Raw genomic sequence first — 14,460 nt, forward strand, 5'->3', positions numbered from 1 at the left:
CAGTTGTTGTACCTTGGGACAAGATATTTTACCTTTGTTCCTTGATACAGAGCCACGACTATCTCTGGCCAAGTCTTCACAGGACTAGGAGAAGGAGTCTAACAAGCTACCCAACAAATTCAATTTCCCTTGTAGGTAACAGATAGTTGGTACTATATGGCATGTGGGTTCTATGTTCGCGCACACATGGACGAGCTTGTCCACCACGACAATTTGCATTACAATGAAAAATACTTACACAAATTGCTAGTGAGAACTATGGCCATGCCAAAGCCAGATATGTGTGCATATTTCCTCAACAATGACATCGCACGGACACCTGACATGCGGCCCTTCTCGGAGTCTTGTCGAAACTCATTAAAGCTCTAATATTCTATAAAATAACTATATTTCATCACATATTTGAATAAATGATGTGAAACTTGTCTTACATTTCATTTATTAATACTAAGTTTTTTATGTCAAATATTACTTTGTCCTACATCTTGACTTAATACGTGGATGGATTCATTTGAAATTATTTGTCTTCATCAATCTTCTCTACTACTTAAAAAGAATGTAAGGTCTCTTACATAAAAAAAAGAATGTAAGATTTCATGTTTCACTTTTGTTCCCACCATCCCTTGGTCCAACCTTTTCTGTATATGATAATCAATCACCTTAATTTACTTACTTTCCAAACCAATTTCACTTTCATTTACTTACCTAATTTCTCAACAAACTATAAGGTAATCAAGATTTGATAAATATTCATTTACACAGTCATATTAATATGGTAGGTAATCACAAGCTAGCATACTAATACAATATTTATACCGCGTTGCAAGGCACGGGCATTGTGCTAGCTTAACTGAAAACCTACTCCCACCATCATTCATTTCTCTGACAAGTATTTATGGACGAAGGGAGTACAAGTTATGTCTTCCCATCCATTCTAACTTGTAAAGGTTGCAAGTAGTCCTGGCCATCTCAGGCCCGGCCCTGTCGGCCCACCCAGGCCTGACCTTAAAATCCAGGGCCTAGGCCCGATGGGCTTGCTCGTGGGCCGGGCTTGTGCCTAAGTTTTGAGCCCACCAGCAGGGCCTGGACGGGCTTGGGCTTGGCATATTGGCATTTCAAGGAAGAGGCCCGACCCACGGCCCTAAGCCCTAAGGGCTTTTTACCTGATGGGCCGGGCTTGGGCTTGAAAAATAGGCACGATGGTAGGGCCTGGGCCTCAGTTTTCCGACGTGGGCTTTTTTAGGCCCGGCCCGGCCCATGGCCAGATATAGTTGCAAGTGCTTAGCGATAAAGACCAAGTTATGCATATTAATTATTAGTGGCTCCACATTGCACTTAATTTGGAAGATTAGTTGGTGGAGTTGCAGATGAAGATAAAATACTCAGCACAGTACGAATAAGACATCAGCATCGAGCCATCGACTACATACTTAATCAATTTTCACCGCAATTGACTAATTAAATTAAGGCATCCAAAGATCTTTCATACTTCCTTGTCTGCTCCTTTTATCGAAGTGTCACCCTGAAGTGAAAGATATTGTGTGTGATATTGATCAGGGACGAATTAGCACGAAAAATGTTGCTCCGGAGATAAATGAGCTAGGTCAAATCAACACATCATGCATGGACATCAGCTCTTGTACTCTAGTTTAATTACCTAGCGTATTGTAGGGGGTGTAAAATATCGTTTTCACCTGATTTAGGCGACATAACCAGATTTGGTTGAAAGGATTGTTTTCTCCCATGCATTATTGGCCCTCTCAATGGGAGCGGCCATTCAGAGGCCTGGCTAGCATGAGCGATCATTGCAGCGGCTGTCACCGCCCTATATCTATATAAGGCAAGACCTCTCCGTTGCTTCTTTGGGTAGCCCTGCTCACTAAATAATTTGGAGGGGACTTGCTAATCATAGTGTGTCTTCTGCAAGCTCAGGAAAGATTTGAGGTAATTAAGTCTTAAGTAGTTTTGAGTTTGGATAAGCTTCCTCTTCTTATTATACGTAGTAACGTACATACATGGATCTCTTTCTTCTCCTGTATTACATTCAATTTGGTTTAGAAGGTTCTCATAAACTTTTCATCTATTTGCGTCCAAGGTTCCTCCCCATTATTTGCATCCATCCAGACAATATGGACGACTCGGCCCTGTTCATGGAATGGGCAATGGACACGTTGGAGCAGGAGCACCCGGACCCAGTGGTGGTCGTCAACGGCGAGGCAGCATTCCCCTCGCTTCAGGCACTCCGTGAACAGCGTCTTGTCTTCGAAGAGCTGATTACGGGAGCCAATCCGGCAAGCAGCGGGAGCTCCGGCGAAACAACCGACGGCAGCGGGGGCAATTTCTCGTCCCCAGCGGCCATGGAGCACGGCATCTGGCCCCCGTCCCCGAACTCGGCCAGGTGCGCTCCAAGACTTTCCAGGAACGGTGGAGGCACCAACCTTCCGGTCACAAGCTGGAATTTCTGCGCCGCTTCCGCGCTGCCGGCCAGTGACGGCACACTGGACAGCGGCAGCGCCGGGTCTGTCGTCCCGGAAATGGTGTACGGGTCCCAGCCGACGAGGAGGTCCGCCGCAAGGAGCCCCACCGGTACCGGACCCGTGTCGTCGGGGCCGCCGTACGCGCAGGACCATATCATGGCGGAGCGCAAGCGCCGCGAGAAGATTAACCAGCGCTTCATCGAGCTCTCTACCATCATCCCCGGCCTCAAGAAGGTGCGCGCTCCACTTTGAACACCTGCACTTATGTTAGTTCTTCCCCATGAAAACAAATCATCTCAGTGTAGATCCATATATATGATTGATTCAGATGGACAAGGCGACGATCCTTTCCGACACGACGAGGCACGTCAAGGAGCTGCAGGAGAAGATCAAGGCCCTCGAGGCAGCCACCGGGTGCCGCAACGCCGTGGTGCTCGTCAAGAAGCCGCGCCACGCCGACGCCGCCGTTTCAGACCAGAGCCAGAACGGTTCGTCCTCGTCGGCGTCGTCGGGGGCGCCTTCTGCGGGGAATAACCCGCTGCCGGAGATCGAGGTGCGGTTCTTGGAGACCGGCGTGATGGTGAGGGTCCTCTGCCACGACGTCAAGGGGGTGGTGGTGAGGGTGCTGTCGGAGGTGGAAGAGGGGCTCCACCTCACCGTCACCCACGCCAATGTCATGCCGTTCACGGCCTGCACTGTCATCATAACCATCACGGCCAAGGCAGGTTTTCCTTTCTTGCAGATTTCACATTTCAGGTTTTCCTATCAACCGAATATATATGATATTATTATAAGATGTTTTGGATATTTCAATATGGACTATATACAAACTGAAATGAGTGAGCAAACACACTAAAACGCGTTTATATACATTTGAATTAGAAAAAAGGTTAGAACATCTAGTTAACATACGGAGGGAGTATACTTCCATTGATAATCACCGATTGTTACACTCGCTTCATAATGAGGTATTCTCAATATAGTAATTACAATTATTTTGAATACAGTTGCAGGGCATGAAATTTCTACACTCGCTTCTACATGTATCTCAACATGTGGACATCAGACGGCTTAGAGCATCGACTTAGAAATAGGACAATCTCAAATGACTTAGATTTAGCTAAACCTAAATGATTAGCAACTTGGGCCATCTGAAAGGCATTCATGTCTCGAAGACAATGTGATTTCAATGCCAGAAAGTTTTGTTTTAAACTGGGCTGTTTACACTAAAACCTATATTCATTGTTTTAAACTGGCTAGTTGGAACCATTCAACAAAATACAAAATTGGCCCCGGCAAAAATTAAAAATTGAATATCATACCGTCATAGTTGTACTATGATGGCATTAACTAATGTTCCGTACAAAATACATAATCTATCCCGCATTATGAGGAAGCTTCATAGTTTGCAAGACATGGTCAACGTGCATAGAAAATTCCACAAGCATACTATCGTAGATCCTATTCCTACATATATATTTGATGACGAGTAAAACTACATTTACAGGGAATTTCTTATGGACTTTACGGACGAGCGGATATGGTGAGATTTGGTTGGAGAATTTAATATTGGGGGTGGGGGGGAGCGTATTTAATATTGAGTTTGGAAGGATCCGTAGAATGTGTGTAAGGCTGGTCATAGTAGAGAGTAACATATACTAGTATCATGCATATGATACTAGTGTATAATACTACATTCATAGTGCATAGTATCATAAAGTAGTACTCCCTCCGTCCGGAATTACTTGTCGAAGAAATCGATAAAAATGGATGTATCTAGAACTAACATATGTCTAGATACATCCATTTCTTTGACAAGTATTTCCGGACGAGGGAGTATCATAGATGGTCTCATTTATTGTTATGCATGACACATAGCAACATAACATTTATTATGATACGGTATCTACCTATGTTACTATGACCCTCTTTTCTTTTTAATTGCCTGCCATGTAAGCATGTTTGCGAGTCTCAAATACATGATGCTAGTTATGTTATCCCTACTATGGCCAACCTAAATAGTTCAGCACTTATGTTTGATGACCAGTTTTATTGAACAGAAACATAATTCTCAATCTAGCCAATCATGCATGTTCCCCCGGGGAAAAAAGCTAATAATGTTTGCTCATAAGTATTATATTCATCTGAACGAAGTAGGGAATACAATGCTGGTCAATAGCTAGTTCGCATTTTGTTTTCAGGTGGATGAGGGCTTCACCGTCACAGCAGAGGAGATCGTAGGAAGACTCAACTATGTGTTGGAATTGTATAGCAGCTGCACTTCTACCGAAGAAAACTGAAACAAGAAAATATTACATGTCATATGTATAGTACGGAACATATTATCCTGTATAATTATATTTGGAAGTGGTGAGAGGGAGTGCATGCAGGCATGCATGTTTCCGACGAGAATGTCTAGCCGAACAATACATTCGCATGCTTCTGTTGGTGCAACGACAGCAACGGCAAAAGCTTGTTGAAAGATCAAGCCAAGTGGATGATTCCAAACGAAAATGACTGGCGTCTGGCTGCACGCAAACTGTGGATATTGCTGTCTGAATATTCTGGTAATAATATCCATTCATCACCCGTGTACTATATATGTACACACTACAAGGAATCCTAGTTTTCCGGTCAGTCCACAGAGTTGGTTTTGAGCGAGAAATTCAGCCAACACAAATAATTATAAAGGTCATCTGTGTAGGATCTATAGGAAAACCGACTCAAAGAGTTCTTTCTTTTGGTTTGCTTGAAGAAACCAACTCAATAAATATTTAATTGCAAATTGTAGAAAAAACTTGAGTGGTTTCTTATCCAACCATCTAGGATAATCCATGCCCAAAAAGCCAAACTATGAGGAAACCAATCATCCTCCCTCTCAAATCAGAACCCTAGTGTCATCTTCTCCCCTCCTATCTCCCCCACGACACAAACGAGCCCCCATGCCTCCGCATCAGGGATCCCATGCGTCCGCCATTGAACCTCCATATGAAGTAAATTTGGGCCTCCAACAAGATAATGTCCAGAATTTTTCAATACATCAAAGATGCATGCATGGAACAAAATGGATGTTTTAAAGGGACAAAAGTACATGACACCAAAATGCCATGCTGGAGCGAGCAATGGCACGTACCAAGGCATTACCATCAACCACCGCCCTTGACAACGCCAAACTACGACAAATGTTATCCTACCACTTAAGTTCGGATGAAGGATTTTTACCATGAAGAGAAAGTCTGAACATTCTCCAACTAATGTCTTCAACAAGGAATTCATCCCTATGGCTTATCACCTTGGAATTCGATACCTAGTACTCAAGAGCACAACCTAAGCCGCGAAGTAACAATGTGTTGTCGCCACCACTTATCAAACACTAGTAGAAAAGAGGGCTTTGGTCCACCTCGGGTTAGCCCATTAGTCCGGGTTCAGTCTAGAACCGGGACTAATGGGGGCATTAGTCTCGGTTCGTGTGCCCAGGGGCCACGTGGGCCATTTGTCCCGGTTGGTCTGGACCTTTTAGTCCCGGTTGGTGCCACGAACCGGGACTAAAGGGTGCGATATCCATTAGTCCCGGTTCGTGGCACCAACCGGGACTAAAGGGTTAGACCTTTAGTACCGGATCGTGCCACCAACCGGTACTAATGGGGTTTGAGGCATTAGTACCGGTTCATGGCACGAACCGGTACTAAAGGTCCCATTTTCAAACTCTACCCCCCGGATCGCCATTTCAGTTTAAAAAAAATAAAAGAAAATGATGAAAATGTCAAAAAAAATAAAAGAAAATAAGTTTCCCATGTGATATGTGGTCTAGTTGTTGGGAAAATTTGCAAATATGAATTTTGACTTTATTTGCAAAATCTCTCGAGAATTTGTAAAAATGGGCATAACTTTTGCATACTAACTCGGATGAAAAAGTTTTTTATATGAAAAATCATCTACTCGAAAAGTTACATCCAAATTTAATCGGGGGAACCCCGTTAAACATTTTCAAAATCCTCAAAAACCTAACAGAAAAAAAGTTACGGGGCTTTTTAGATCTAGAGTGGAAAAATCCAAAAAAATTCAAACTGTGGTCAAACAATGGTCAAACTAATTATTCTACAATATTAGTGTTACTAAATAATTATTTCAATTATTTTGAATTTTGGTCAAATTTGGTCAAACTGTGGTCAAAGAATGGTCAAATTGTGGTCAAACAATGGTCAAACAATGGTCAAACTAATTATTCAAGAAATATTAGTGTTACTAAATAATTATTATCTTTTAAAACAATAGTTTCAAACTCAAACAGTGAAATGTGTCACTTCATGCTCAAGCAAAATTCTTGAAGGTTAATAGGATTGACATCTTACTATTGTTAGGAAAACAACAAGTGCAGACTTGGAAACGAGGGAGAATAGACCCGGAAGTTAAGCGTGCTCAGGCTGGGGGAGTGGGAGGATGGGTGACCGTTTGGGAAGTTAGATGATTTGGAATGATGAGGGGTGATTAGAGATTAGAGGATAAATTGAGCAGTGATGAGGGGTGGTGATTAGAGATTAGAGGTTAAAATATATCAGAAATTTGAAAATAAAAAAAATTCAAAAAAAAATTCAAAAAAAATCGTAAAATTTCCTTTAGTCTGGATTGGTGTTACCAACCGGGACTAAAGGTGGAGCTCCACGTGGCCGCGGCCTTTAGTCCCGGTTCGTTTAAGAACCGGGACTAAAGGGGAGAGGCATTAGTAACGACCCTTTAGTCCCGGTTCAAAAACTGGGACTAAAGGGCCTTACCAACCGGGACAAAAGCCCCTTTATCTACTAGTGAAACAAGCCGTTGTTGCATAGATGAACACCTACACGCCACATATACGATATCCGGAAACTCTGACCCCACGCATGGCATAAGCACAAGAGACAACAACTCACAAGCACAATCGTGTTGTGGGCATTGCCGAGCTTTGTCGGCATAAATGTGATATTGAGTTGCAATGCGCGATATCCGCCTACCGATAACTTCGATGCCATCCATCACATTGTCAAACCAACATTAAAGTGCCTTGCGCCATGACTGCATGTAAATCACTGAGGAATTTCCCAGAGCCCCACCACCAACATCAGTCACAAGGGCTTTGCCCGACAATATCGTTTGGTAGTGACTTGAATGAGAGCAGAGGGGAAGGCATGTATGAAGAACACCAAATATTCTCGTGTCGCCCATAATTTTGCCGTCTCATGCTAAAAGGTTGTCACAGTTTAGTTGACAATATTTTCATTTTTTATTGTTCTCTTGGTTCACCTTTGCAGCCTAAGTTTTGGTTTCATACTAGGTTCGTAGTTTCTCCGCTACAGTCCTATGTGTTACGTGAACGAACTACGACAACCATCATTAGGGCATGTACAACAATATAGACAATGTTTGTCTATAAAGCCTCTCAATTTCATTTTTTGTACAATAATTTGTCCGCAAATTGTATATTTTTAGCCATAACTGATTGTGAGAGATGAATTACAGATAGCATTTGTTCAACAACAAATTCATGATCCATAAGCTGATGCTAAATCCTATGGATTGTGTGTAGATCTACAAACAACCTCTTTCTCTCCTCCACATCAACAAAAAAATTCTTATGTAGCAACACATAGTTTTATATGCGCTTAAAACTGAATACAACATAGCAAATGACCTAATCCAGATGGAAAAAAGGGGCAAATTCAATTGATCCGGCAGATCTAGCACACCGTTTTTGTCGTGTCCCTATGGGATACACTCTCATGTGCTGGGTTTCTTCGTTTATTCATTGCGCCTGTCTAGCCCTATTGATTTATATCACCATATGCGATGCTCCTCTCATGATGGGCACTTTGTCCGATCCACTTGATGCGCTATTGTTGCCGTCGTTGCTCTGCTCACCCCCCCCCCTTTGCAGTCGTCGCGACTAGAGAGGCCATGGTACATGTTGCCCCACAATGCACACAACCACATCAGAGCCAGAATCCAAGATTCTCCATCGTGTCGATGGCGAGCAAAATACCTAGGGGGTGGGTCTGACGTCGACGTGGACCTGGTGAACTGGATTCGATTCCAACAAGCCCTAGTAGTGAGGTTGGCTCCTTACAAAAATGGAAGGTTAATGACTTTCCGGATTTTTAAGTTGCATACGCTCGCGTGTGTTTTGGTGCAAACACACAGGCAGTGTGTTGTAGCGACTCTGGGGTGTCTTCAAGAAGTTCGTTAGAGCAAACAATTCAAAAAATATGACGTGGCATATGAATATCACAAGGCTCAGGCTTATGAAGACAAACCTGTTGAACAGCATACTGCAAGTCGGGCCTGGTGAGTGTCAAGTACCGAAGTGCACCGACAATGGAATGATAGAAAGAGGCATATGATGCTGGTAACCCTTCCTGAGAGGAGAGCTCGGCCTTCGTATCAACACGCGTAGAAACGGGCTTGCAATTAAGCATGCCATCACGCTCAAGTAGCTCGTGGGCGTACTTCTGTTGATGTAGGAAGAACCCATGAACAAGACGGACCACCTCAATCCTGAGAAAATAGTGCAACGGAACCAAGTCCTTGATGCAAATTCATCTCGGAGACGAGCAGTGAGTTGCTGAAGAAGCTCAACTGAGGACACTGTCAGGATGATATCATCAACATATAGCAGTAGGTACGTGGTCGCCTCTCCATGGTGATACACGAACAAAGAGGTGTTGGAGCGTGTAGCACTGAATCCAAGCTACTGAAGAAAACTGGCAATCCACTGGTACCGCGCACGAGGTGCTTGCTTGAGCCCATAAAGAGAGAACGAAAACAAACACACATGATCAGGGCGGGTGGCATCAACGAAACATGTGGGATGCTGACAGTAGACCTTCTCATCAAGATGGCCATGCAGAAAGGCATTAGAGACGTCCATGTGATGCACCGGCCACGCGCGAGACACTGCAAGCTGAAGCATCATGCGGATCATGCCCGGTTTGACAACCAGAGCAAAAGTGTCGGTGAAGTCAATGCCAGTATGCTACCAAAAACCGCAAACAACCCAGCGAGCCTTGTAACGCTTGAGACTACCATCAGGGCGTCAGGCCTAGTCTTGTGACGAAAGACCCACTTGTTGCTAATGACGTTATGTTGTGGGACGCGCTAATTTCAAAAAAAAATCCTACAATCATGGAAGATCTATCTAGGAGATGCATAGCAACGAGTGGGGAGAGTGTGTCCACGTACCCTCATAGACCGAAAGCGGAAGCGTCTAGCAACGCGGTTGATGTAGTCAAACTTCTTTGCGATCCAACCGATCAAGTACCGAACGTACGGCACCTCCGCATTCAGCACACGTTCAGCTCGATGACATCCTCGTACTCTTGATCCAGTTGAGGACGAGGGTGAGTTCTGTCTGCACGACGGCGTGGCGACGGTGATGATGATGCTACCGGCGCAGGTCTTCGCCTGAGCTCCGCAATGGTATGATCGACGTGTGTAACTATGGCGGGGGGCACCGCACACGGCTAAAAGATTAACTTGCGTCTTTGGGTTGCCCACTGCTCCCGTATATAAAGGAGGGAGGGAGAGAGGCCGGCCCCCTAGGGGCGCGCCAAGTGTATGGAGTCCTACTAGGACTTCCAAGTCCTAGTAGGAATCCTTTCCCTTTTAGGAGTAGGAGAGAAGGAAAGAGAGAGGGAGTAGGAAAGGGCAAGGGGGGCGCCGCCCCATTCCCCTAGTCCAATTCGGACCCATGGGGGCGACACCTCCCCTTTGGCCTGCCTCCTCCTATCCCGTATGGCCCAGTAAGGCCCATTACTTCTCCCGGTTAATTCCCGTAACTCCCTGGTACTTCAAAAAACACCCGAATCACTCAGAACCTTTTCGGTGTCCGAATATAGCCTTCCAATATTTGAATATTTATGTCTTGACCATTTTGAGACTCTTTGTCATGTCCGTGATCTCATCCGGGACTCCGAACAAACTTCGGTCATCAAAACACATAACTCATAATACATACCGTCATCGAACGTTAAGTGTGCGGATCCTACGAGATCGAGAACTATGTAGACATGATCGAGACACATCTCCGATCAATAACCAATAGCAGAACCTGGATGCTCATATTGGCTCCTACATATTCTATTAAGATCTTTATCGGTCAAACTGCATAACAACATATGTTGTTCTCTTTGTCATCGGTATGTTACTTGCCCGAGATTCGATCGTGGTATCATCATACCTAGTTCAATCTCGTTACGGCAAGTCTCTTTATTCATTCAGTAATGCTTCATCCCGCAACTAACACATTAGTTACAGTGCTTGCAAGGCTTATATTGATGAGCATTACCGAGAGGGCCCAGAGATACCTCTCCGAAACACGGAGTGACAAATCCTAATCTCGATCTATGCCAACCCAACAAACACCTTCGGGGACACCTATAGAGCATCTTTATAATCACCCATTTACGTTGTGAAGTTTGATAGCACACAAGGTGTTCCTCCGGTATTCGGGAGTTGCATAATCTCATACTCCGAGGAACATTTATAAGTGATGAAGAAAGCAGTAGAAATGAAACTGTAACGGTCATAATGCTAAGCTAATGGATGGTCATGTCCATCACATCATTCTCCTAATGATGTGATCCCGTTCATCAAATGACAACACATGTCTATGGTTAGGAAACATAACCATCTTTGATTAACGAGCTAGTCAAGTAGAGGCATACTAGGGACACTATGGTTTGTCTATGTATTCACACATGTACTAAGTTTCTGGTTAATACAATTCTAGCATGAATAATAAACATTTATCATGATATAAGGAAATAAATAATAACTTTATTATTTCCTCTAGGGCATATTTCCTTCACGTTAGCATGCCGAGGTCGAGGGACAAGCTGCCATGTCCGGTTGCGCTGAAGAGCGTCAAATTCCTCTTGCATTGCAGCGAGCCAGTGAGGGTCACGAAGAGCCACTCGAGCTGGTGATGGAAGAGGCGATGTCGAGGGTACGTCGGCAGCAAGGAGATACTCAGTAGCCGAGTACCGCATGTTGGGGCGATGAACGTCGGCCTGAGCATGAGTCGCCATGCGGGGAACCGGTGCAACGGGGGTAGTGGTCGGTGAAGATCCAGATGCGACCGAATCATCAGAGGTCCCCTTCGAGGTAGGGGCGGGGAGGCCACTGGCGAAGAGGTGGCCTTGGTCGAGGGAGAGGCCATCGGAGATGGAGGCGAAGGGGCGACCGAGACGGCCGAGGGCGTCCAACGCGCTCCAAACCCAGGGGCGGACCATGAACGGCTCGCGAGCGCCCCTGAACTGGTGGTGACGAGGGGCCACCGATGTCCACCTGTGAAGGAGGTCCCTGATGAAACAAAAAAATTATCATCAAAGTAAATGTGCCGGGAGGTGAACACACGTTGAGAGACTGGATCATAGCATCGATAACCTTTGGTGTTAGCGGGATAGCCGGTGAAGATGCATGCAAGAGAGGGCGGTGCAAGTTTATAAGGAGTAGTATCAACAATGACAGGATAGCATAAACACCCAAAAATACGCAAACCATCATAAGAAGGTGGCGTACCGAAAAGCAAGTGGTGAGGTGCAGTTCCAGCATGGCCGACATGGCCAGAGATTAAGAAGAAGAGTGGCGGTGGCATGAGCATCCGGCCAAAATCGAGGTGGCATGTTAGCATGAAACAGGAGCATGTGAACACAGTCATTAAGAGTACAAAGGTCGCGTTCAGCTCGACTATTTTATTGCGAAGTGAGACGAAAGACAGTACCATGCTGGAAGAGCAAGTTATGGATGGCTAGATTGTCGAACTCTTTTCCATTGTCAGTTTGAAGAGCATGAATGGGACTCCCAAACTACATAGTGACATAGGAATAGAAATCCATCAAAGTGGGAAGCACATCTGATTTGTGCTGCAAGGGGGAAAGGCCACACATAGTGAGAGTAATCGTTTAGAATGACAAGATAATAGAGATAGCCTGTATTACTTGCAACAAGAGAGGTCCACACATTGCTTTGAATCAACTGGAAAGGATGTGATGCAATGGTTGTAGAATTATTGAATGGAAGTATAACATGTTTGCCAACATGACATGCATGAAAGTGTGATCCTCAATTTATTACAACTGAAACCGAAACTCTTAAGAATATGATGAAGAGTAATGGGGTTGGGATGGCCCAAGCGAGCATGCCAAAGATCTACGCTGGTGGAGAATGCAATGGGAGCGGAGGTGGTGGAGGAAGGTGGATGCACCAGGTAGAGCTCATCAGAGCTGTCACATCGGTCGAGTACCATCCTGGCTCGAGCGTCCTTGACACAAAAACCAAGATCGTCAAACTCAACAGTAACCGCATTTTCACAAGTGAAACATCGTATTGAAAAAGATTTTTAATAAGTCCTGGCAAAACAAGGATGTTAGAAAAAGATAGAGGCATGGAATTAGAAGGAAAATTAGTGTGCCCAACATGTGCGATAGGAAGAGTGGAACCATCCCTAACAGTAATGTGAGTGGCGGTGGTGACGGGATGAAAGGTGTTGGGATTACTAGGATGAGCGAACATGTGAGCAGTAGTTCCGGTGTCCATGTACCAGTCACCACCGCCGGTGTAGGTGTCGGGCGAAGGGGCCATATGCATCGCAGAGAGGAAGGCGGGATCCCATGGTACCGACGATAAGGATGGAGGTGCCATGGTGTAGTCGCCGACCTGTGGCAGTGGAGGAGGGAAGTACCCTTCGGGTTGTGGCAGCGCATAGCGTCCATATGGTTGTGGCGCAACGTGATGAGCCGGGGGCATAAGACTCGGAAGCGTCAGTGCCAGCGCCCAAGGGACCAACATGGTGTAGGGATGGACAAGCTCGACCACGGGTTGTAGCCTCCCAACCACGGCGGCGTTGGCTGGTGCTGGAAAGGAGCGCCACCACCGGGCTGCTGCTGCTTGCGGCTGCCACGCCTGCCGCCCCGGCGGATATCGGTGGGAACCGCAGGTGGTTGTAGCGGAGCCGGCTGCTGGTAGGGCGCCTAGAACGATGGTTGCAGCGGCCCCTGGTGCTGCTGCATCTGTGGCGGTGGGTGGGGCGTAGGAACCAGGCGACGGCTGGGGAGGGCCGCCGCGAGTGATGCCAGCGGCGAGGGCATGGCCCGTGTCTTGACCTTCTTCATCTGGTGTTCCTCCAACCAAAGATAAGCAACAAACTTGGCGAAGGAGGGCTCGCAGATCAATGTGAGGTTCGTTGCGGCATTGCCAAAATCCTCACTGAGACCGGTGGTGAGCATGCTGAGAAGGAGATCATCATCGATCTTGGCACCAATGTCGTCGAGCTTGTCAGCAAGCGTCTTGAGGCGGCGACAATAATCATCCATGGAGGAGTCATCTTGATGACACCTGAAAAACTCTTGCTGCAAGAAGACACGCTGTTGGAGACGATTGTTGGTGAAGAGTCCATTGAGTTTGGTCTAGACGGTGTGGGCATCATCACCGTCTTGCACGACCGTATGAAACAAGTCCATCGAGATGGTGAGGAAGAACCATTGGACGGGCGTGGCGTTAATGGTGGACCACTCGTGATCCATGATACGTCTCCAACGTATCTACTTTTCCAAACACTTTTGCCCTTGTTTTGGACTCTAACTTGCATGATTTGAATGAAACTAACCCGTACTGACACTGTTTTCAGCAGAACTACCATGATGTTGTTTTATGTGTAGAAAAGAAAAGTTCTCGGAATGTCCTGGAAATCCACGGAGGCACTTTTTGGAATTAATAAGAATTTTTGGCGAAAGAATTAATGTCAGGGGGCCCACAGCCTGTCCACGAGACAGGGGGCGCGCCCCCCAGGGCGCGGCCTCCTATCTCGTGGGCCCCCTGGACCTCCACTGACATCAACTCCAACTCTATATCTTCCGTCTTGCGGAGAAAAAAATTAGAGAGAAAGTTTTATCGCGTTTTACGACACGGAGCCGCCGCCCAGCCCTAATCTCTCTCGAGAGGGCTGATCTGGAGT

At 45.8% G+C, this 14,460-nt stretch overlaps 1 protein-coding gene across 2 annotated transcripts; it reads left to right on the top strand.

Moving 5' to 3' along the window:
- The first annotated feature begins 1,749 nt into the window (after positions 1–1,749).
- LOC123094224 (transcription factor NAI1) lies at positions 1,750–5,161 on the top strand. 2 transcript variants are annotated; one of them, XR_006445773.1, is made up of 4 exons: positions 1,750–1,944; positions 2,096–2,711; positions 2,806–4,020; positions 4,679–5,161. XR_006445773.1 is itself a non-coding variant. In XM_044516278.1 (3 exons), exons 2-3 carry the CDS (start codon positions 2,130–2,132, stop codon positions 3,331–3,333), a joined length of 1,110 nt encoding a protein of 369 aa, XP_044372213.1. In that variant the 5' UTR covers positions 1,750–1,944; positions 2,096–2,129; the 3' UTR covers positions 3,334–5,161. The 2 variants fall into 2 exon arrangements, 1 of the variants encoding a protein (XP_044372213.1); XM_044516278.1 differs by having other exon boundaries at positions 2,806–5,161.
- Positions 5,162–14,460: the final 9,299 nt, after the last annotated feature.

This window comes from Triticum aestivum, chromosome 4B (genome assembly GCF_018294505.1).
Source record: "Triticum aestivum cultivar Chinese Spring chromosome 4B, IWGSC CS RefSeq v2.1, whole genome shotgun sequence".
Taxonomy (NCBI): Eukaryota; Viridiplantae; Streptophyta; class Magnoliopsida; order Poales; family Poaceae; genus Triticum; species Triticum aestivum.

Coding starts and splice junctions, on each gene's coding strand:
- LOC123094224 (XM_044516278.1), top strand. CDS start 2,130: ATGGACGACTCGGCCCTGTTCATGGAATGGGCAATGGACACGTTGGAG. Junction 2,712..2,805: donor TCATCCCCGGCCTCAAGAAG/GTGCGCGCTCCA, acceptor TGATTGATTCAG/ATGGACAAGGCGACGATCCT.